The sequence below is a fragment of the Tachyglossus aculeatus genome, chromosome 22 (genome assembly GCF_015852505.1).
Source record: "Tachyglossus aculeatus isolate mTacAcu1 chromosome 22, mTacAcu1.pri, whole genome shotgun sequence".
NCBI classification, from domain to species: Eukaryota; Metazoa; Chordata; class Mammalia; order Monotremata; family Tachyglossidae; genus Tachyglossus; species Tachyglossus aculeatus.
This window is the reverse complement of record NC_052087.1, coordinates 2,413,252-2,436,961: the sequence shown is the minus strand read 5'-3', so window position 1 is coordinate 2,436,961 and position 23,710 is coordinate 2,413,252. Positions and strand designations below refer to the sequence as shown.

The 23,710-nt window shown below is 45.5% G+C and overlaps 1 protein-coding gene across 2 annotated transcripts in view; it reads left to right on the top strand.

Moving 5' to 3' along the window:
• The window catches only part of CPEB3 (cytoplasmic polyadenylation element binding protein 3), a 180,052-nt gene that overhangs the window by 87,762 nt on the left and 68,580 nt on the right, over positions 1-23,710 (top strand). The window contains exons 3-4 of one of the 2 annotated variants that reach the window (XM_038764075.1): positions 2,310-2,366; positions 19,815-19,838. In XM_038764075.1, the coding sequence (XP_038620003.1) occupies positions 2,310-2,366; positions 19,815-19,838 (81 nt within the window). The remainder of the gene's footprint in view (positions 1-2,309; positions 2,367-19,814; positions 19,839-23,710) is intronic. The other variant, XM_038764074.1, reaches the window with a different exon arrangement.

Below are 23,710 nucleotides of genomic sequence, written 5' to 3'. Positions count from 1 at the left end.
GTAATCAGATCAGCAGTCCGTCCCAAATGGGGAAAGTGGAAGGGAGAAGGGGAACAGGTATTTTATTCCCGTTATACAGATGAAGAAACTGAGGCAGGATGGGCTTACAGTTTAGAGGGGGATGTAGTCATTAATATGAATAAATAATTTATTTATTTAGTCTGAATGAGGACATGTGACTGGGCTTGAGAAGCAGCTTGGCTCGGTGGAAAGAGCACAGGCTTTGGAGTCAGAGGTCAGGGGTTCAAATCCCAGCTGTGTGACTTTGGGCAAGTCACTTAACTTCTCTGTGCCTCAGTTCCCTCATCTGTAAAATGGGGATTAAGACTGTGAGCCCCACATGGGACAACCTGACCGTCTTGTATCCCCCCAGCGCTTAGAACAGTACTTTGCGCATAAGCACTTAACAAATACCATCATTATTATTATTATTATTATTGATGGTAGGAGGCCCAGTGGCCCATCAGAGCCAGTGTGATGGTGGAGAAGCCTGGGTTAGGTAGGAGTCACTGAAACTTTAGATGGTGAAGCCAGCTCTCTGTAACCAAGCTCTTATCCTATCCCACCTTGATTACTTCCTCAGTCTCCTTGCTGACCTTCCTGCCTCCTGTCTCTGCTCACTCCATTCCATAATTCATTCTATAGCCCAGAAAATTTTCCTGCAAAAACGTTCAGCCCATGTTTCCCCACTCCTTAAGAACCTCCGGTGGTTGCCCATCCACCTCCACATCAAGCAGAAACTGTTTACCATCGGCTTTAATGCATTCAAGCACCTTGCCCCCTCCAAATTTACCCACCAATCTCCTACTACAACCTAACCCACGTACTTACCTCCTCAGGTGCCAACCTCCGAATTGTTCCTTGACCTTGTCTATCTGGCAGCTGACCCCCCTCATCCACATCCTGCCTCTGTCCTGGAACTCCCTCCCCTTTCATAGCCAACAGACAATCACTCTTCCCGTCTTCGAAGCCTTATTGAAGGCACATCTCCTCCAGAAGGCCTTCCTTGATTGAGCTCTCATTTCCTCTTCTCCCACTCCCTTCTACGTCGTCACTCTTGCATGTGGATTTATGTACACCACAGCATGTATGGCCATATCCATAATTTATTTATATCAAAGTCTGCCTCCCCCTCTAGACTGTAAGCTTGCTGTGGGCAGGGAACGTGTCAGCCCACCCTGTTGTACCATACTCTCCCAAGGATTTAGAACAGTGCTCTGCACACAGTAAGCGCTCAATAGATATGATTGGTTGATGGGTAGGTATTCAGTGTAGCTGAATTTGCTTCAGCTCCTGCATTTGGAATTAAGCATGACTTTTCACACTGACCCAATGCTTTCTCTGCAGTCTTTTGAATGTGGAGTGGAAACTTTTTCTGCAAATTGTTGTCTCTTGGTATTCAAAGCACCATACTTGGAGGAAATCATTTTGCTGTTGCTGGCTTATTGCATGCTTCCCTGATTTCCACCCCATCAGTTTTTAACTTTCCAGCAAGCCACAGAAGTCACAAAGAAATGACAGATCTCTTCATTTATCTTCACCAATAATAATGATGACATTTGTTAAGCACTTACTGTGTGCAAAGCACTGTTCTAAGCGCTGAATGAAGGGGCCTAGGGCTTGGTTTTGGTATCTCCCCTCCTGGTGGCACATTTTCATTTTGGTAAGCTCATGAGTGATATTTCTCCCAATTACAGCACTGGGCCTTCCAACCAGAATTTACAGCTACTTGTTTTAATGTCCCAGGGGCCGTGTCCGTCAGAAGCCAGTTTGCAAAACAGTTTGCAGTCGACAGTATTTTCCAGGCATACATGTCAGGCGAAACTGTGCCTGGAGACTTTCAAAAAGTTTACAAAACACAAAATGATCTGGGTGCATTTCTTTTCAAAGCTACCCCTGCCCCCCTGTGTCCTTCCTCCCCTTTTCCCACCAATTTAAGGTGGATTTCTGTTAAACAGTTTGCCCATCCTTGGGTTCAATAAGGCACCTTTAATTTTTGTTTCTGAGGGGTTCTGAGCCGTTTCAATAGTGCCTTTCTCCCCTCACACCCTTTCCCAAATCTTAATGGTAGAAATACTGCTTTATTGAGGCAGTGGAGCATTCTTCTGACTTTTGGGTATTCATTCTATGAGTTTTTTATCCCTAAAACTTTGAAACATGTGGAAAAGCTTGTTTCCTGTAAAATAACGAAGTGTTAAGTTTACCTGTTTTGAGTCCTTGTGCTTCTCTGTTGGGGTTAAGGATGAGGGTGTAGATTTGAATGTTATATTTTCCTCTTTGCTTCTAAAAATACTCATTTTATTTTTCAGGGCGCATGGGAATAAATTTCCATCACCCAGGAACGGATAACATCATGGCACTTAACAGTAAGTTTGTACCTGTGATTACCTTCTAAAAATAGACTCCTTGTTTGTGCATCCAAATTTTCCAAACGTTCTGCTTCACCTCAACTCTTTCAGCTCATTGGGATTGCAAGGTTCTCTCAGTGCACACCTTAAGTGTGTGTGGTGTTCCTGAGCAAACCCTCCTGTTTGCTCTTTTGCATTGCATTTTGGCTGAATTGGGGTCATGTGATGTCCACTGGACGTGGCAACATTTAATTTTGAGCGTAGGGACTGAAGTAGGGAAGAGGTTTAGAAGGGGGCAGGTTTCGAGGACCTAACAGGACTGAAAGCCAATAGTTTGTGCCTTTTCACCCGTGATTGAAACTCTCAGGTCTTGCAGAGTCCTGGGATGAGCCCAGATGGTTGAGGGTGGGTGTGAAGTTCGTCTTTGCCCAACTATGACTTCCACCGTAAGTCGAGACTTTTTTTTTTTGAGAATAAGGGCGACGTGAACACATTTGAAAGCAGTGGGGAAGAACAGAATGAACAGTTGAAGATGGTGGTCAGGGAGAAAAGAAGGGATGAGACAATAATAATAATAATAATGATGGCATTTGTTAAGCGCTTACTATGTGCAAAGCACTGTTCTGAGCACTGGGGAGGATACAGGGGGATCGGGTTGTCCCACGTGGGGCTCACAATCCTAATCCCCATTTTACGGATGAGGTAACTGAGGCCCAGAGAAGTGAAGAGACTTGCCCAAAGTCACACAGCAGACAAGTGGCAGAACTGGGATTAGAACCCATGACCTCTGATTCCCAAGCCCGGGCTCTTCCCACTTAGTCATGCTGTATTTTGATAATTTGCCAAGGGATGGGGTTGAGGCACAGATTCTGGGAGAAGGCGGGAGATCTCCTCTTGAGATACTGCTGAGAAGTCAATCAATCAATCAGTGACATTTACTGAGCACTTAATTTGTGCAGAGCACTTTTCTAAGATCTTGGGAGAGTACAATACCAGAGAATTAGCAGACACCTTCCCTGCCCATAATGAGCTTACAGTTTAGAGGGGGAGATAGTCATTAATATGAAGGAATAATTTATAATAAATCATTTAAAGATATGCTGAAGGGGAAGAAAAACCCTAACTTTAACAGAAAGCCAGTCTTCTAAGATGTCCTGTCAGCTGCAGCTTCTTGAATGGAAAAAAACCTCCCCCAAGCTTCTCATTTGTTTCTTTCAAGTAAAACAAAATAAAAATACTTTCCCTTATGTCCACTTGTTGACCACAAATAGCTTCTACATGTTTAAAATAAAAGAAATCCTCTGTATAAACTTCCCACTGTGTTTTACCCCTACTGTCCTACTCCAGCAGTGCCAAAACCAGAATAGAGAGAGCAAGGAGTGCTGTTCAAAACTACTAGCGCTACAACCGATTGCGCTTCTCACAGGTCCTCAGTCCTGAATCAGTTCCGATGGGAAAGTTAGGGAGTTGGGTCTTGAGTTGGAAGAGTAAAGAGAAAATGTAGATAACAAATGGCCAAATGAAGAACATGTCCACTCAAAGCCATCTGGTTTGATGGCATGATTGCTGAGGCGATCACAAGGTCATTTAGGGGTTGGTCATTCACATCAGCACAGACCTGGGGTGTGGTCATCTTGTGTTAAAGAGATGTGTGCTAAATCTACACTGCTCCAGACCCATTAATTGGGCATTCTTTTTTCACACGCCTTTTTTTCCCCTTCTGATGCCCTGTTAGAAAATGGCAAAATAATAGCAGTAGAGGGAAGGAAAATCACTTTGGCTTTGGGCATTGTCATTCAATTCCTGAACCCTTCCTGACTTATAGAGTCCGATTCATTCATTCATTCAATCATATTTATTGAGCACTTACTATGTGCAAAGCACTGTACTGTTTGGGAGAGTACAACAGACACACTCCTGAGTTCACAGTCTAGTGGGGGACACAGGCATTGATATAAATAAATAGATAAATTACAGATCTATACATATGAGCTGTGGACTTACATTTTGTAAAATAGAGTAACATGGGGTTGAGCCAATCAGTTCCTCCTGAGCAACTTCACCTTGCTACTTAAATTATTATCAGTTCGAGTTGTCAGCATAACCTCTGAGATTGCTCTAGGAGCCAGTGGGAGCCAGTCAAGCCCCATGAACCCATCAGACATTTGAGGCAGTACCAACGCCTCAAAGAAATGCTTCTGCAATGTATCTGCTTGCCCTTAGCGTTCGTCACATTTATAAATCAAGATTTGTCATTTTCAGAAACTGAGCAGTTTCAGAGTACCTCAGCTCAGCAAGGCCTTGCTGAGAGTAGCAGCGGGGACATGTCCATTTGCAGTCTCTCTGGTTTCTGACTTTTTCACCTCTCTTCCTACTTTGCCGTCCCTCACTCTGGCCTCTGACATCCGAGCCCAGGGACAGAGTGGATATTCTCCAGTCTTCCCTCCTCCTCCTCCTCCTCCTCTTCTTCTTCCCTGTGGTCCATTGAGGCGGGTGGCCCAGATCTTCCTCAAAATAAGTGACATTCACTTGAGGGCCCACGTGGGACATGCCCCTGCATTAGCTATGAGCAGAGGAAAGCACTTAAAAACTATTAAGAAAATAGTTGGCCAATATTCTTTTGGCCACGTCAGTCGGTTTACTAAGATCCTTGCCAAAATATCAATGTGTCTCCCTTCTCTATTGTAAATCTGATCTTTTCAAACAAAGTACATACATCTTTTTAAATTTGCCTACATATGATAATAATTGTGGTATTTGTTAAGCGCTTACTATGTGCTAGGCAATGTACTACGTGCTGGGTAAATACAAGATAATTGGGCCTGTCCCCCTTGGGGCTCAGAGTCTTACAGTGAGGCACAGAGAAGTTAAGTGACTTGCCCAAGGTCTTACAGAAGGTAAGTGGCAGAGCTGGTATTAGAACCCAGGTCCTCTGACTCCCAAACCCGTGCTCTTTCCACCACGTCACACTACTTCCCTATTCCAAGAAACTTTCTGATTGACTGTAATAATTGTGGTATTTGTCAAGTGCTTAACCGTGTGCCAAGTGCTGTACTCAGTGCTGGGGTGGAAACAAGCAGATTGGATTGGCAGAGTTGAGTAGTTCTGTTTTGAAATGTTAACTTTTGGAGCTTTAGAAACATCAGCAACAATTGATTAACTGCTTGGAGTGGAATGTTGATTCTACTGATTGAGTGTTTTGTGTGTGCGATGCCATGCACCATGGGAGTGCTACCCAGTTGAGGAAAAGGAATGGTCCTTGTTCCCTGGCACTGTTGCTGAAAAGAAACCAAATTCAGGTAAAAGCTCAATCTACTGGGGACAAGCTGTTGCAAAAACCTCATGCTAGCTAAGAGGAGACAAAGGCACCTTCAGCCTGGCTGTGCCAAAGATGGAAACAAGCAGGGTTACTGCAAGAGCAGTCTCCACGACAACTGCACTTAGAAGGAGCTTGTAAAAGTAACTTTTGTGGTTTCCAATCTTCAATCCAATCCTCGGCCTTTCAGGCCCACAGATCTGGTTAGAGCATGGGCTTTGGATTCAGAAGGACCTGCGTTCTAATTCTGGCTCTGGCACTAATATGCTAGGTGACCTTGGGCAAGTTATTTCACTTTTCTGGGCCTCGGTGACGTCATCTACAAAATGGGGAATAAGACTGTGAGCCCCGTGTGGGACACGGACTTAATCCAACCTGTTTAATTTGTATCTACCCCAGCGCTTCATAAGGTGCTTGACACATAGTAAGCGCTTAACAAATGCCATCATTACTACTATCTGAGTTACCCTGGATTCTGTGTGCCTTGGTCTGGGAAGGAGAGGGAGGTTGTCCCTGCTTTCCTGCCAGGAGCCAGAGAAGTGTGGGTGAGTCCTGGCAGGGGGCTTATTGCCTCCTTGCCTCCTGTAAAATGCCGGGTGAGACGTTCAGTGGTAGCAGAAAGGTCACTCAGTCTGTAGCTTCGCTTCCGGGTTCAAATTGATACCGTCTCTAACAGAGGGGCTTTTGACCAGTCAATCAGTGGCATTAATTGAGCACCGACTGTGCAGAGCACTATACTAAACACTTGGACGAGTACAATAATAATGATGGTATTTGTTCAGCGCTTACTATGTGCAAAGCACTGTTCTAAGCACTGGGGAGGTTACAAGGAGATCAGGTTGTCTCACGGGGGGCCTCACAGTTTTAATCCGAATTTTACAGTTGAGGGAAGTGAGGCACAGAGAAGTTAAGTGACTTGCCTAAAGTCACACAACTGACAGTTGGCGGAGTCGGGATTTGATCCCATGACCTCTGACTCCAAAGCCCGGGCTCTTTCCACTGAGCCACGCTAGAATAAGTGGATATCTTCCCTGCCCATAACGCGCTCCTTCAACTCCCCCTTCTCCCACAGGCTGAGACTGAGTCCACTCTGGAACTCTTGTTCTGGACAATTGGCCCCAACTCCTGCCTCCCGAGAATTGGGGGTCTCAGGCCTCCGTACAGCAGGCAAGGCTGTTGGTTTTTCCTACCTTCCAGGAGGGGCAACTCTGATTTGAACCCATCACTTTCCAGTTGGCTGGAGGGGGCTTCCATCCCCTGAAGATCTTTTGGTCTTCCTCTACCTTTTCATCTTCGCTTCCCTGAGCCAAATACCCAAGTTGCTCAGCGGCCAGTAAGTCATATCTACTAGAGGAGCTGAGAGGTGATGACCAGGGAATGGGTGTGTAGCTTTGTGCTTTATTGCGCTTAAATTAGGGACAACATTTTCCACGTTTCTTTTATTACTTAAGACCCCGCTCCAACTTGTGAGTCTGGATTCGGTGAGCTGCGGGGACCGCTACCAGCTGTACCTTAACCTCCCTGAAGCGGGTGTCATGGAAGAAGCAGAATTTAAGAAGGCTTCTATTGTAGAAGCGGGGCAAGTTTGGAGGAAATAGAGAGCAAATGGTGAAAGGCTGACCACTGCATCTGTGGAACCCAGTGACTTGCCCCACCCTTCTGAGATTCCCTCTGATCCTTTTTATGTCAGCCAGGCCTGTGTGGATTTTCTGGTCCCCAATCAAAGTAGGTAATTAAGAGTCTAGTCCTCTTCTTCCCTCCCAAATCCTCTCCTCCATTGAGCTTTCCCACTATTGTTGACATCACTACCATCCTACCCATCTCTCAAGCCCACCTCCGTGGCATTATCCTCAATTTCTCTTTAAATATATTTTAATCTCCATATTCAGTCAGTCACCAAATCTTGCTGGTCCTTTCTTCACAGCATCTCCGGAATCCACCCCTTCTTCTCCACTGCAGCTACTACTATGCTGGCCAAAGAACCTGCCATGATTTGTCATATCCTTACTCAACGACTTCAACTCTTCACATAGTTCCCTGCCTCCGTTTTTTCCCCCTCTCTCCAGACAGTACATCAGTCTGCCACCTGGATCATTTTTCTAAGACGGAGTTTTACATACATCTCCCCGCTCCACAAAATCCTCCACTTGCTGCTCGTTCTTTTCTGTTTCGAACTGAAAACTTTGTGACCTTTGGCTTGCAGGTACTCGATCAGTTCTCTCCTTACTCTACTGATTCTCTCATTCTTCTCCCGTTATACCTCAGCTTGTACGCTTCACTCCTCTCACTGTACCTCATTCCGATTTTCCCGACAATATCCTTTCGCTCCAGTCCTCCCTCCTGCCTGGAACTCTGCGTCTTCACATTTGGCAGGACGTTGCTCTCCCTTTCTTCAAAGTCCTTTTGAAATCACATCTCCTCCTTGATTAATCTCTCATCTCACCACCATATTTTGCCCATTACTGATACTTTAGAACTTTCACATCACCTAGGTCCTCTTACCCCTTTCCTTTGTGGTTGCATTTGGGTAAAAATCTTTGCTTCCCACTACCTGTATTTTTAATGCCCATCTTCCCCCTACATAGTAAACTCCTTGAGGGTTGGAATTGTGTATTCCAATTCTTTTGTACTCTCCTAAGCACTTAGTACAGTGCTCTGCACACAGTAAGCACTCAGTAAGTACCATTGATGATACTGGTTAACATTTTTTTTGGTATCTGTTAAACTTATTATATGCCATACACAGTACTAAATGCTGTGTTATATACAAGATAATTAGATTAGACACAGTCCATGTCCCATGTGGGGCTCACAGCCTTAATCCCATCATACAGCTGAGGTAACTGAGGCAAAGAGAAGTTGTGACTTGCCCAAGGCCACCCAGCAGATAAGTGGCAGAGATGGGCTTAGAAGCCCGGGCCTGTGCTCTAGTTATTAAGGCAATCAAATTTATTAAATGCTTACTGTGTGCAGAGCACTGTACTAAGTACTTGGGAGAGTTCAGTACAACAGTAAACAGACACATTCCCTGCCCCACTGGGCCACACCATGTAATTGTAGTTTACCATTTCTTAGCATGCCCCTTCTAAAGTTCTGTTTCTGGTTTCTGCGCTACTTCTTGACAATCAACAAGAAGTTCCATTTTCCTCCCTGGGACATTCCAGATTTTCGTCAGTTGAAAGTCATATCTTTGGGGTCAGGTAGCTGGCATTTTGACCCTCAAGGATGTCTGGCGTTTCCCAGACTTTGGGCTGCTTTGCCAACTCATAACTGAGCATCTGTGACTGACCTTGGAAGAGAAACCTTTCTTAATGCAAATGCTGTTGAAAACCCTGAATTTTTCATAAGCTTCTGCTCTTTTCTCCACACTGGGTTGTGGCCATTCCCGTTATCTTACCCATAGGGGCCTGTCTTTTTCAGATATTCCCTCTTGCTATTTTTCTCTCTCTACTGCTGGTATTTATTGAGCACCCATTTTTGCAAAGACCATCAAAGACAGAAACATGAGGCACTTCCTTGCCTTCAGTGATCTTACACTGTGATGGAGGGAGAGAGAAAAATATTTACAAATTAAGTAGGTTTTTTTCCTGTTTTTTTCACATGGTATTTAAGTGCTTACTATGTGCCAGAGAGTGTACTAAGCATTGGGTAGGTACAAATTAATCAGGTTGGACGCAGTCCCAGTCCCACAGGGGTCTCACAGTCTTTATCCCCATTTCTCAGATGAGGTAACTGAGGCACAGAGAATGTAAGCGATTTGCCCCAGGTCACACAGCAGATAAATGGAGCTGGGATTAGAACCCAGGTCCCTCTGACTCTCAGGCCCATGCAGTATCCACTAGGCCCTGCTGCTTCCCTAAAGTTCCCAGAATAAATAATTGATGGTACCTATATACCCAAGTACCGAGTGAAGGACAAAAGAAATACTTAGGCCAAATGGCTGCTGTAACTTTGGAGTTGGGAGTTAGAGGGAGCCTTTTTAAGGAAAAATTGCATTCAAGAGCTTACTGTCTGCCAGGCACTGTACTAAACGCCGAGTTAGATACAAGCTAATCAGGTTGGACACAGTCTTTGTATTATATGGGCCTCACAGTCTAAATCGGAAGGAGGAGGATTTCATCCCATTTTACAGATGAAGAAACGGGCCCAGAGAAGTGATCTGTCCAAGGTCACATAGCAGACAGGTGACTGAGGTAGGATTAGAACCCAGGTTCTCCAACTAGGCCACCCTGCTTGCCGTGTTGGAGGATGAGGGCCTTGAACATGAGGACAGATTAGGGTCGGAGAGGGAGTACCTGGCTGAGGGAAGAACCTAGGTGAGGAGTCAGAGGCAAGAGAGTCAAGAGTGTGGTTTGGTTAGTGCCTCCAGGAGCAGTGGAGAGTTTGTTTATTGTGGTATTGTGCCCTCCCAAGTGGTTAGTACAGTGCTCTGCACAGAGTAAGTACTCAATCAGTGCGATTGAGATGGGTGGTAGTCTATGAAGAGAAGTTTTTGCTTGATTTTTTTTTTTTTTAAATGTTAATACAGACAGTGAATTAGGCTCCAGTCAAAATAAATGGGGACATTATTTTAGGGAAAGTCTCTACTGTCTAAAATGTCATATATTAGAGGTGCTAGGCATAGGAAGCAGTGTGGCTCAGTGGAAAGAGCCCGGGCTTTGGAGTCAGAGGTCATGAGTTCAAATCCCAGCTCCGCCAGTTGTCAGCTGTGTGACTTTGCAAGTCACTTCACTTCTCTGGGCCTCAGTGATCTCATCTGTAAAATGGGGATTAAGACTGTGAGCCCCCCCCGTACGACAACCTGATCACCTTGTAATAATAATAATAATAATAATAATAATGGCATTTATTAAGCGCTTACTATGTGCAAAGCACTGTTCTAAGCACTGGGAAGGTTACAAGGTGATCAGGTTGTCCCACAGGGGGCTCACAGTCTTCATCCCCGTTTTACAGATGAGGTAACTGAGGCACAGAGAAGTGAAGTGAATTGCCCAAAGTCACACAGCTGATAACATCCCCAGCGCTTAGAACAGTTCTCTGCACATAGTAAGCGCTTAATAAATGCCGTTAAAAAAAAATGTCGATATCATGGGACCCAGATGGAGTGCTTAGCTGTCAGGGCTGGCTCTGATCGAACGCAAGTTCTGCCCACACTAACTGTGGGCTTTTTATCCTGTAGCACTGCCTGCCCTCTTGGGCTCAGGGAATTGCAAATGTCCAGGCCAAAGTCCTGGGAGAATTAGATGGAAAATGCTGCATCGCCCCCTCACTGCTTTTCCCGGATCCAGGCAGGCCTGAAAATCTTTCAGGGGGTGACATTCCATCGTGGCCTAAAGCTGCGAGGATGCAGCCCAGCCGACAGAGCTCCGAAGGGGCCGCGGCTCTGGGGTATTGCGAGGGTCTGGGAAGCAGAGAGAGCAGCAGAGGGGTGAAGAGCAGGCCAGGTTGGTCAGGCAGTTGAGTTTATTGAGCACTTACTGCGTGCAGAGCACTGTACTAGTCGTTTGGGCCAGCGTGGGGAAGCAGCGTGACTTAGCGGGAAGAGCACGGGCTTGGGAGTCAGAGGACGTGGGTTCTAATTCCGGCTCCGCCACTTGTCTGCTGGGTGACCTTGGGCAAACCACTTAACTTCTCTGGGCCTGCAGTTACTGCAGTTAATAATAATGATGGCATTTATTAAGCACTTACTACGTGCCAAGCACTGTTCTAATTGCTGGGGAGGCTACAAGGTGAACTGTACTGTACTACCACTGTACTGTACTAAGTGCTTGGGAGAGCACAATACAACAATAAACCAACTGTGCCTCAGTTACTGCATCTGTGAAATGGGGGTTAAGACTGAGCACCATGTGGGACAGCCTCATTACCTTGTATTTACCCCAGTGCTTAGCACATAGTAAGCACTTAGCAAATACCATAGTTATTATTATAGGAGAAGCAGAATGGAGTAGTGGATAGAGCATGGGCCTGGGAATCAGAAGGTCATGGGTTCTAATCCCGGCTCCTCTACTTCTCTGTGCCTCAGTTACCTCATCTGTAAAATGGGGATTAAGACTGTGAGCCCCACGTTGGACAACCTGATCACCTTGTATCCCTCTCCAGCGCTTAGAACAGTGCTTTGCACATAGTAAGCGCTTAACAAATGCCATTATTATTATTATTATTATTACTTCTTGTCTGCTGTGTGACCTTGGGCAAGTCACTTTGCTTCTCTGGGCCTCAGTTCCCTCATCTGGAAAATGGGGATGAAGACTGTGAGCCCCACGTGGGACAACCTGACTACCTTGTATCTTCCCCAGCACTTAGAACAGTGCTTGGCACATAGTAAGTGCTTAATGAATGCCATGATTATTATTAGTATTAGCTGCCCATCATTGAGTTTACAACTCATTTTGAATGCTCACTCTCAAACACAAAGCTCTTTTGAATACTTCAGATAGACTGTGAGCCCGCTGTTGGGTAGGGACCATCTGTGAGCCCGCTGTTGGGTAGGGACATGTTGCCAACTTGTACTTCCCAAGCACTTAGTACAGTGCTGTGCACACAGTAAGTGCTCAATAATATGATTGAATGAATGAATAGTACCACAGCCCTCGGTTTAATTTAGATAATACAGATCCTCAGTGTAGTTTAACAAATGCTCATTCTTGGACTGAGGAAGGATCCTTCCAAGAAATATGTGCTTTGGGAAACCATCACGCCAGTTGTTCTGAAGGAAAAACTCACCCGCTAATGTATCGAGTTCATAAATACAGAAAAATATTTGTTTCGAAATGGCTGAGGGGTTAAAAACATTTGGCTCTGCTTAGGATTTTTGGATGATGCTTAATAGTGGCTGAGCAGTCAGATCTTAGAGCACCAGGAGGAGAGGGGTAGGAACAGTGGAGAGGCTTTGATATCATTTTAAATTGGCTAACGTGCCTCTTTCTCATCCAATTTGCATCATCCGAGTATTTGTCCAGCTAATGGAAGGATAAATTATGAATGTTTTTCAGTGTTGATTTTTAATATCAAAATTGAAAGGGGTCTTTCTCCCCATTAAATTTACAACTAATGGGGCCGTTAATACTCCTAAATAGGACTGGGGACATGAGTAGACCATGTCAACAGTAGTAGTTCTGGTGACATCCAGAAGTTTGAAACCTAGCACATAGAGACTCGGGGATTAGAAGGATCTGGGTTCTAACCCTGGCTCAGCCATTTGTCTGCTGTGTGACCTTGGACAAGTCACTTCTCATTGCCTCTGTTATCCCTTCTGTAAAATGGGGATTAAGACTGGGAGCCCATGTGGAACAGGGACTGTGTCCAACCTGATAAGCTTGTTTCTACCCTGCCCTTATTACAGTGTCTAGCACATAGTAAGCACTTAACAAATAATTTTTTTAAAAAAAAAGCCTTCTAAGAAGGGTAGGGAGTTACAGGCAGGGTGGTGGCCAGTGACCCAGAGAGAGAGCTCATTCAACCAGTTTTTTTAATCAGACATTTCAGATCTCAGCTGGGTAGTTTCCTTGTCCAGGTATGGATAGAGCCCTGGTTACCTTTGATGTCCATTATTTTTATTTCAGACACCCATTTGCCTCAGCTCCTGCCCCCCAGGGTGAGTCTTCTAGACTGTGAGCCCGTTGTTGGGTAGGGACCGTCTCTATATGGTGCCGATCTGTACTTCCCAATCGCTTAATACAGTGCTCTGCACACAGTAAGCACTCAATAAATACGAATGAATGAATGAATGGTTCAGAAGAGGTGCCCATTTTCACAGGGACCTGGGGGAGGTGGCACGATGACTTGGGACAAAATTTAGGGATCCTGCAGGGAGAAATGCGCTACGCTCAGACACGTTCCCACAGAGTGTTCTGTATCACAGACTACCACTCTCCGCACCTTCAAAGCCTTACTGAAATCACATCTGCTCCAGCAGGCTTTCCCCCAGTAAGTCCTTGTCTCCCTTTCTCCCTCTCCCTTCTGCTTTGTCCTTGCCCACATGGGCAGGGAATGTATTTCATTCATTCAGTTGTATTTATTGAGCGCTTACTGTGTGCAGAGCACTGTACTAAGCGCTTGGGAAGTACAAGTTGGAATGTATTTGTTCCATTGTACCCTCCCAAGCATTTAGTACAGTGTTCTGCACCCAGTAAGCACTCAATAAGTACAATTGGCTAACTGACTGACTTTGATTCCTAATGAATGATGGCATTTATTAAGCACTTACTATGTGCAAAGCACTGTTTTAAGCACTGGGGAGGTTACAAGGTGATCAGGTTGTCCCACGGGGGACTCACAGTCTTCATCCCCATTTTACAGATGAGGTAACTGAGACCCAGAGAAGTTGTGACTTGCCCAAAGTCACACAGCTGTCAGTTGGCAGAGCTGGGATTTGAACCCATGACCTTTGACTCCAAAGCCCGGGCTCTTTCCACTGAGCCACGCTGCTTCTAATTCCTACCCTTTAAGCACTTGGTATTCGATTCACCCCACTCTCATCCCCACAGCACTTACGTATGTATGCCTAATTTATTTTAATGTCTGTCTTCCCGTCTAAACTGTAAGCCCTTTGTGGGCAGAGAATGTGTCTTCCAACTCTGTTGCATTGTATTATCCTAAGCACTTAGTACAGTGCTCCGCCCGCAGTAAGTGCTTAACAAATATCACTGATTGATTGATTAGTAAGACCAGTCTTCTGTTGGAAGATTGGGCCAAGGCTCGGCCTTTTTCATACCTACCCTTCATTCGCTCTGATTCCTGTCTCTCCTTGGCCTCTCTCATTCATTCATTCATTCATTCATTCAATCGTATTTGTTGAGCGCTTACTGTGTGCAGAGCACTGTACTAAGTGCTTGGGAAGTACAAGTTGGCAACATATAGAGACGGTCCCTACCCAACAGTGGGCTCACAGTCTCTCCTTACTCAGTAAGTCGCAGTGATCCGCCTACTGTGTCGGAGCACTATATTAATTGCTGGGAAAAATAAAATAAACGTAGGCAACATAATCCTGGTTCCAAACGACCTTGCACTCTCCTCAGAGAGATTGCCAATAAGCATTCTTCCCCTCCTATTCGGCATTAGGAAAAAACAAGCCAAACTATATTTATTGTTTTTCCAAGCACTTTGTTGACCACTTGTGCAATGAAGTCTTTTCTTTTTCCTTTTTCCAGCAGGGACCTGTGTAGGACAGAGGTCACTGGAACAACTCTGAGTGTCCAGTTTTTCCAACTGTCCCCTCAGGAAAGCGGGGACTGATTTCCTGCCCTCCCACACTCATTTTGGTGTTGGCACTATTTTAAGCCCTTTGACTCTGACATGTCAAAGCCCTATGACATGTTGCCAACTTGTACTTCCCAAGCACTTAGTACGGTGCTCTGCACACAGTAAGCGCTCAGTAAATACGATTGATGATGATGATGACTCTGGATCAGTGAAGCTCTTTCCAGCCTCTCCAACCAATGGTCATGCCAGAAAATAATCCAACATCTAGTCCTCCTTCTAACCCATTGCTCTCCAAAGCAGAATGATGAACCTTCATTTCCTCTCTCCAGTTTTTCCATTAGATGCTTTTTCCCGGGCGACTTGGGAAGGGGTGTGGATTTCTGTATCATTTATCTCAAGGACTGTTTTTGTATCTTTTATCTATCAGTGGTATGTACTGAACACTTACCATGTGCAGAGCACTGTACTAAGCACTTATCTTCAGTTTCACAGTCCCTTTTCTTCTCTCTCTGAATTTTCATCCTGTTTCCTCCCTCCTCTTGCCCCCCTACCTCCAAGATATGTATTTCTCAAGGGTGCTTGTTTTCCTATGCATGTGTGTACATGTATATAGTCATTCATTCTCTCACTCTCTCTTTCCCTCCCTCTTTCTCTCTCTCTCTCTCTCTTTCTCTCTCTCTCCCTCTCTCTCCTGCCCTTGGTCTTTGTAGAGTACAGAACCAGGCATTTAGAGAGGAGTAGCCTAGGCCCTAATCCCTAAGGGAGCTGACTCTTGGAAGCAGTTAGGTTCTTGGACATGTCTGTCACTTGAATTTCTGGTGGAATTAGGTAACACAGGCAAGGTGGGTAGCATGGCTGATGCCCTCAGCCCCTTCCTATTCCCCAGGGCAATATTTCTGTACAGTCGCACCTCCTATCCTTTCATTATCCCCTCCCCTCCAACCCTGGAACACCCAGCCCTGAATCTCAAGACCCTACAGATACAGGGGAAATCCGCAGATGCACAGAATTGGACCCTTGGAAGGTGCTGGGAAATGATTTTGGCCCACAGGTTAGGAATAGCCTTCTCCCTGCCGATGGTAAGGTCTGTGGTACTGGATTTCTGTTGCTGTGGGTGTCAGAGAGACTCGATTATGAACGGAGATGAAACATTTCCATTGTTTTCTCCCTAAACCGTAAGCTCATCGTGGGCAAGGAACACGTTTTCCCACTGGTATCGCACTCTTCCAAGCGCTTAGTACAGTGCTGTGCCCAGTACTCTGCACCCAGCAAGCACTTCTTAAATATTCTTGATTGATTTTCTTGATAAGGAAGATTTGGGATATTATCTGAGAGAAAATATAAAGCGATTTCTTTAAAAAGGAAGCGATTACTCAGAGTCATATGGTGTAGTACATTTCTGGACAGAATGCTGCCAAGGTCTTTGGACTAAGCCAAAATGATGCATTTTTCCCTACTGTCAAGTAAATCAACTCACAATCAAGTGGTAGTATTGATTGAGTGCCTTCTGCATGCAGAACCGTGAACTAAGGATAATAAGTAAATAATGATGGCATTTACTAAGTGCTTACTATGTGCACAGCACTGTTCTAAGCGCTGGGATCACAGCCCACAGTGGAGGCTTACTGCACTGATTCTTGAATGGTCTTTTCAGAGGAAACCATTAGTGGAACATGTGCTGGATTATAGAAAATTGTGTGGAAAATATAGGCCATCTTGTAATTATTATTTTTTTTTTAGTACAAAGAACTCTGGAAACTAAAACGGTTTTAAACTTTCAAACATTTTTGTACTGTAAAATGGTTTAGTCTTACATATCATGTTCCCTTCTGCAGTGCTTTTTATAGAAACCACCTTTTCAATTAAACATATTGATGGGAATCTTAATTTTTCCTAAAACAATTTCCAATAATGGAAGGCTACTAACATTCCTGATTTTTTTAGATGAGGGAATCCTGTTATAGATTGCTCTATTTTTATCTAGGTTTTTTTTTATATATTGTCTTACTAATCTACTTGAAACGTTTGGGGTAGATGAGAGAGAAGAGTCTACATTTGTCATGGCATTGTATGCATTTGCCTTCTGAATTTGAAATGAAATCCTCGCTGGAAAGAGGAGAAGCCACAAGAAAAATTGGACCTTAAGAAAACGGGCACTGCTGCGTGGCTCCAAGAGAGTTCTCAGATCAATCAATCAATCAATCAATCGTATTTATTGAGCGCTTACTATGTGCAGAGCACTGTACTAAGCGCTTGGGAAGTACAAATTGGCATCACATAGAGACAGTCCCTACCCAACAGTGGGCTCACAGTCTAAAAGGGGGAGACAGAGAACAGAACCAAACATACCAACAAAATAAAATAAGTAGGATAGAAATGTACAAGTAAAATAAATAAATAAATAAATAAATAGAGTAATAAATATGTACAACCATATATACATATATACAGGTGCTGTGGGGAAGGGAAGGAGGTAAGACGGGGGGATGGAGAGGGGGACGAGGGGAGAGGAAAGAAGGGGCTCAGTCTGGGAAGGCCTCCTGGAGGAGGTGAGCTCTCAGCAGGGCCTTGAAGGGAGGAAGAGAGCTAGCTTGGCGGATGGGCAGAGGGAGGGCATTCCAGGCCCGGGGGAATGTGAGATGGCTGGGAGGGGAGGAGCAGGAACTAGGCGGAGGAGGAAAAGTCTTCCAACCCTGGCCTTTTTGTCTTCCCTCCTCTTCTCCTTCCCTCCTCTTTAGCACTGTGCTTGAATTCTGGATCCAACGTCAGTGCCTGGCATTCAGCCCGTCAGTTGTACTTATTGAGCGCTTACTGTGTGCAGAGCACTGTGTTAAGCCCTTGAGAGAGTATGCTATACCAGACACATTCCCTGCCCACAGCGAGCTTACGGTGTAGAAGTTGTCTGGACCTTAACCATCTGGGCCACTCTGGGCAAGGATTCAGCCCGAGTCGTTCAAAAGCAGACCGAAACAAGCTTTAGGGAAACTGCTACCAGATAGATTTCCAGTTTCTCGCTCCTTTGTTCCTCTTCCTCGTGAAGGCCTCAGTGACCTTCTGCGGTGGCTTAGCTCCAATGTTTCTGCCTCTCCCCATCCTGTCTCCTCTGCATCTCCCCACTCCTACAACTCCACCCAGATTGCCCGACCCCACAATGACTTGACCATCTGGGGGCTCAGATTCATTCATTCAATCGTATTTATTGAGTGCCTACTGTGTGCAGAGCACTGTACTAAGCGCTTGGGAAGTACAAGTTGGCAACATAAAGAGACGGTCCCTACCCAACAGTGGGCTCACAGTCTAGAAGAAATGGGCCCTTGTGGCCCTCCCTACAGATGTCAAAAATTGCCGGGTTCCTGAAATCTCATGTAGTAGTTTGTGTCTGCCTTTAAGGGCCCCTGGATCTTTTCACACTTAGATGTTTACCCTTTCTTCACCTCACTTTCAGCCCCTCAGTAGTTATGTACATATCCATAACTTTAAAGTTGGTTTTCCCCCTCTAGGATGTAAGCTCTCTGTGGACAGGGAATGTGCCTACCAACCCTGTTGTACTCTCCTAAGTGGTTAGTACAGTGCTCTGCACATAAGTGCTCAGTGCATACTGTTTGATTGACTATCTGGGAAACTTTAATTGGGAAGGCTCTTCTAGACTGTGAGCCTGCTGTTGGGTAGGGACCGTCTCTATATGTTGCCAACTTGTACTTCCCAAGCACTTAGTACAGTGCTCTGCACACAGTAAGCGCTCAATAAATACGATTGAATGAATGAATGAAAGGCTGAAAATGCTGTCTAGCCTTGAAAAACTCCCTCTAGTATGTTCTGATCCTTGCCGATTGGTTTATTTTTACTGAATAGGTTTATTCAGGAGAAGGTGTCCAAATGAGGAGGAATCATCCTAATGTCCAGGATTGTGATGAACAGTTTTGGACTGCTTCCCTTTCTAAGATTTATGGAACGCTGAATATATTATTCACTAAAAAAACATACTTTATGTTCTCGCTGTGCATTTTGGATTGTTCATTCATTCATTCAGTCACATTTATTGAGCGCTTACTGTGTGCAGAGCACTGTACTAAGCGCTTGCAAAGTACAAGTTGGCAACATATAGAGACGGTCCTTACCCAACAACAGGCTCACAAGTCTAGAAGGGGGAGACAGACAGCAAAACAAAACATGTGGACAGGTGTCAGGTCATCAGAATAAATAGGAATAAAGCTAGGTGCACATCATTAACAAAATAAATAGAATAGTAAATATGTACAAGTAAAATAGAGTAATAAATCTGTACAAACATATATACAGGTACTGTGGGGAGGGAAGGAGGTAGGGCGGGGGGATGGGGAGGAGGAGAGGAAAAAGGGGGCTCAGTCTGGGGGCTTGTTCACTGTTTGGAAATTGGGCAGGTGTTCTGATGTATCTTGGTAGTGCACAATGTGGCATTAGAAGAAATGGTTGTGTGCAGTTAAAATGCATCAGTTAATCAAGCAATCGTATTTGTTGAGAGCCTGCTATGTGCAGAGCAGTATACTAAGCACTTGGGAGAGTACTGTAGACTAGAATTAGCAGACCCGGTAGGAGTGAGTGCCATACGCCCGTTTTACTTAATGCTTGATTTGTTGAGAACGTAACCTCCGCCATGACGAGAGAGCTGAGTTTGCTGTGAGTGGCACTCCCTGCTTTCTCATCGTCGTGTGGGATTTTTGTAGCTCTGTGAGAGAGTCTCAAATGCCAAGAAAAGTACCCCAGAAACTGTTTGATCAAGTTGGATAATTCCAAAGTTAGGTTGCCCTTGGTAAAGACAACCCAGCTGTGTGATTGAACATCATCTTTACAGCATTTTATTCTGGGAAGACTTGAAAAATGTTTCTGTTTAGCTTTTTTATCATTTTTGGAGCTAAAGTTTTGTAAAAAGAAAAATACCCACGGTTTTTTTCTGTGTTTACATGCAGCCAGGAGCTATGGGCGGAGACGAGGTAAAGACTTTTTTTTTCTTTAAATTCAATCTTTTTGCTTGTCAGATGGGTGCAGATGAGAGAAGAATCACTATTTGCTATTCTCAAGAAGAGTTTGATGCTCATGTTTAATCAATCTGGGAACTGATTTATCTATCTCTAAATACTCAGTTGTTTTCCTGTGGAATCAACCTCTTTTTGGTTTTACTAATGACTTGTGGCAACTCATTGGGTTCAACCAGGTGCTTTTGGTGTGCTGCTTCTTATAAATGACATAGAAAGACGACCTTCCAAGTGTCATTTGTGGGTATTCTCCTCTACGTGATCTGCCCTACCTCTTCTATAAGTAATCAAAGCCCTCGGATAATACTCTTCCGTAGTTGAGGAGGGAAAGATTTGTCATCTTAGTATGTTGGGGGTCACAGGTCACAATCTGTGAGTTCATTTCGCTGTTGTGTCTGAGCCCTTGGGGCCTGCTGTTCTACACAAAAAGGACAAGCAGTACAGGCCGTTTGGTCCCTGCAGTTATTTTTAACAGTCTTGAAGTCGTCTTTCTTATTCAGAATATGAAACCAATTTTGTATAACGTGTCATTGTTTGAAAACTGTTTTTTTTAATGCTGCTTAAGTGTTAACTATGTGCCGGGCACTGTATTAAGCACTGGGGTAGATACAGACTAATCAGGGTGAACACAGTCTACCTCACATCTGGAGCTCACAGTCACAGTTGACAAATGGTGGAGCCAGGATTAGAACACAAGGCCTCTGACTCTTAGGCCTGGGCTCTTCCCATTAGGCCACACTGCTCCTCTGCAGCTGTTCTTGATAGTTTCTCCATTTTCAAGGCAGCAAACACTCAGTAAAACTTAGATTTCTCATGGAGCCAGGGGTCCATTTCATTACGAAGATGTATCAGTAGCTACAGTGATTTCCTTTAAAGACAATGTCTGCACGCGTGACATGATCAATATGAAGGGAATGGCAGAAATTTAATAATAATGATAATAATGATGGCATTTGTTAAGCACTTACTATGTGCAAAGCACGGTTCTAAGCACTGGGGAGGATACAAGGTGATCAGGTTGTCCCACGTGGGGCTCACAGTCTTAATCCCCATTTTTCAGATGAGGTAACTGAGGCCCAGAGAAGTTAAGTGACTTTCCCAAGGTCTCACAGCTAATTGGTGAAGCTGGGATTTGAACCCAGGACCTCTGACTCCCAAGCCCTTGCTCTTTCCATTGAGCCACGCTGCTTCTCTAAAAACAAAGGGGTGCCGAAACCCGGGATCGAACCGGGAACCTTTAGATCTTCAGTCTAGATGTAGAGGCAAGATGGCAGCCCTACTCTTTTTTTTTTGTGGTATTTAAGTGCTTACTATGTGCCAGGCACTATTCTAAGTGCTGCAGTAGATAAAAAGTAATAAGGTTGGACACAGTCCATTTCCCATAGAGCAGTTAAGTGACTTGTCCAAGGTCCCATAGCAGACAAGTGGCACGGCTGGGATTAGAACCCAGATCCTCCTGAGTTCCAGGCCCAGTCTCTATCTACTTAGGCCTTCTGCTGGCAGGTCACAGCCCCAGGCCATCCGGGTGACATTCCTCTCTTCCCGTAGTCCTCCCCGGGCTGCATGAAGAGCTGGTGCTGCTGTCATCCCCTGTCCCAGGGCCCATCGGGGGGGCCACCTCTCCCCAACCAGCCCGTGGCCACCAAAGCAGGGGCGAGGCCAGCTGGAGTCACCGTGGGAGGGTGGCACACCGGCAGGAAACGGGGCACCAGTGAAACGGCGGCTTCCAGTCTGCCCTAGCGAGGCAAAGCCACCCACGTGCAAGAGGAAATCCTCACTGCCGCCACTTTTTTGATTCTTGCCATGGTCGGTTGTGGCCTTTCACTTCAGTGCCACCCTCCCTGCCCATCACGAGGAGGGCCCTTCCACCTGTCTCTCCCACGCCCAGGCGGTCCAGCTGGTGGAACTTGTTTACAGTTGGTCATGGGAGGCAGGTGGGCTTTCTTGCTTTCACCTCTTCCCTCCCACCCCCACTCCCTTCCCACTGTGGTGGTGGAAAACTGGGGTTTGGCCTGTCTACGGCTTTAATGTTCTGGAAAGCCCCTGGCCCACTCCTACAGGTGTGGGCTGGGCAGGGGGAGGGGGTGGGGGATTGTGTGTTTGTGTGTGTGTTTGGTTTTTTGGGGGAGGGGGAACCTTACTTTGAAACCTCCCTGCCTCCAGAACAGAACACCTAAGAATCCCAGTTCCAGGGATCAGGAGTGGGCATGGAGAAGAGGAATGAGAGAAAAAGCACCTAATGTCCTCCCTCCTTCCTCTTCTGCTGGGCCTTGCTTTCCTCCCTGGCCTATTTTCGTCCTCCTCTCAGGTGTGCAGTCTTTCACTGGGCAGGCTCTCTCTGCCTCAGGGCTGCTCAGACTGATAGAGGGTGAGGGCAGAGGTCCTTTTTGGAGACACTTCTTGGATTTCTGCCTTCTCTTCTTCCTTTGAGTTCCTCTAGTGAGCAAATATCTCTTTGCACTGGTTTCTTTCTCTCCCTCCCTCCTTTTCTCGCTCTTGTTTTTTGGCCCAAGCCCATGCCTGTCTTCTGCTCCCCTTCCTGTTGTCATCAATCTAGCCCTCTGTCTCCTTGATAAACTCCCATGCCCCTTTCCCCCCATCTCCCATCCCCTTCCCCATCAGGCCCAAACCAACTCCGACAATACCACTAAGATCCTCCTTCCCAATCTCACTATTTTTTTTCAGTGGTATTTGTTAAGCAGTTACCCTGTGCCAGGCACTGCTCTAAGCGCTAGGGTAGATACTAGCTATTTTGATTAGACACAGACATGTCTCACAGGGCCTCACAGTCTTAATCCCCATTTTACAGATGAGGTAATGAGCCCCAGAGAAGTGAAGTGACTGGCCCAAGGCCACCCAGCGCAGAAGTGGCGGAGCCGGGATTAGAACCCAGGTCCTTCGGACTCCCAGTAGGCCACGTTGCTGCCCAGGCGCATGCTGTTTCCACAGAGTTTTTTGTCCCGTACACGCCAGCCAAGGGGCAGACAAAGTGGCATTTATTAAAACGACCAATGGATTGGGCTAGTTTCCGAAGTGGAAAATTGGCTGGCCTCATAGTGAAAGAGAAATTGCCACCGTCATTTCAGTGAAAGAATTGGTTTCTGAAAGCCAGAACTGCTATTTTGGGAAAACATAGTAAGAGTACAGAGGTTAGTTTGCAAGGCATTCGACTAACCTGCTTCAGAGGTCCCTCACGTTGACTTGTGTGGTTCTAATTTTGAAGTCCGTCTCCCATTAAGAAGTAAGCCCTGGCCCTTTAGCCGCCATCCAAGACTAATTGATATATTTTCCATTGACCTGGTTGTTACGGTGGAACAAGTGAAGGTTACAACCCGATGCTGGGTAACGCAGTTCTTGGTGGTGGGGGCTGTGAAGATTTTTGCTAGGCCTACGAACCAAAGTTACACGAAACGCTTGAGCTCTAAGCGTTTTTGTTCATTTGGACCATCGCTTTTTTATGGCATTTGTTGAGTGCTTACTATGTGCCAGGCACTGGACTAGCCTATCAGGTTGGACACAGTCCATGTCCCTCATGGGGTTCATAGTCTTAAACCCCATTTTACAGATGAGCTAACTGAGGCGCAGAGAAGTGAAATGGTCACGCGGCAGACAAGTGATGGAATTGGGATTAAAATCTAGGTCCTTTTGATTCCCGGGCCCATGCTCTAGCCATGACGCCACACTGCCCCTCACCATAGTTTGAATATATATTGAATTTTGTGCATCTTTTGACTATTCCTTTATCTTTGCACTTTGCTCGCTTCCAGTGGGTCAAGGCTGTCTTCTCCCGGCCTTCAGTCGTGCCCAGTGGGGATCCTCCAGAAGAGAGT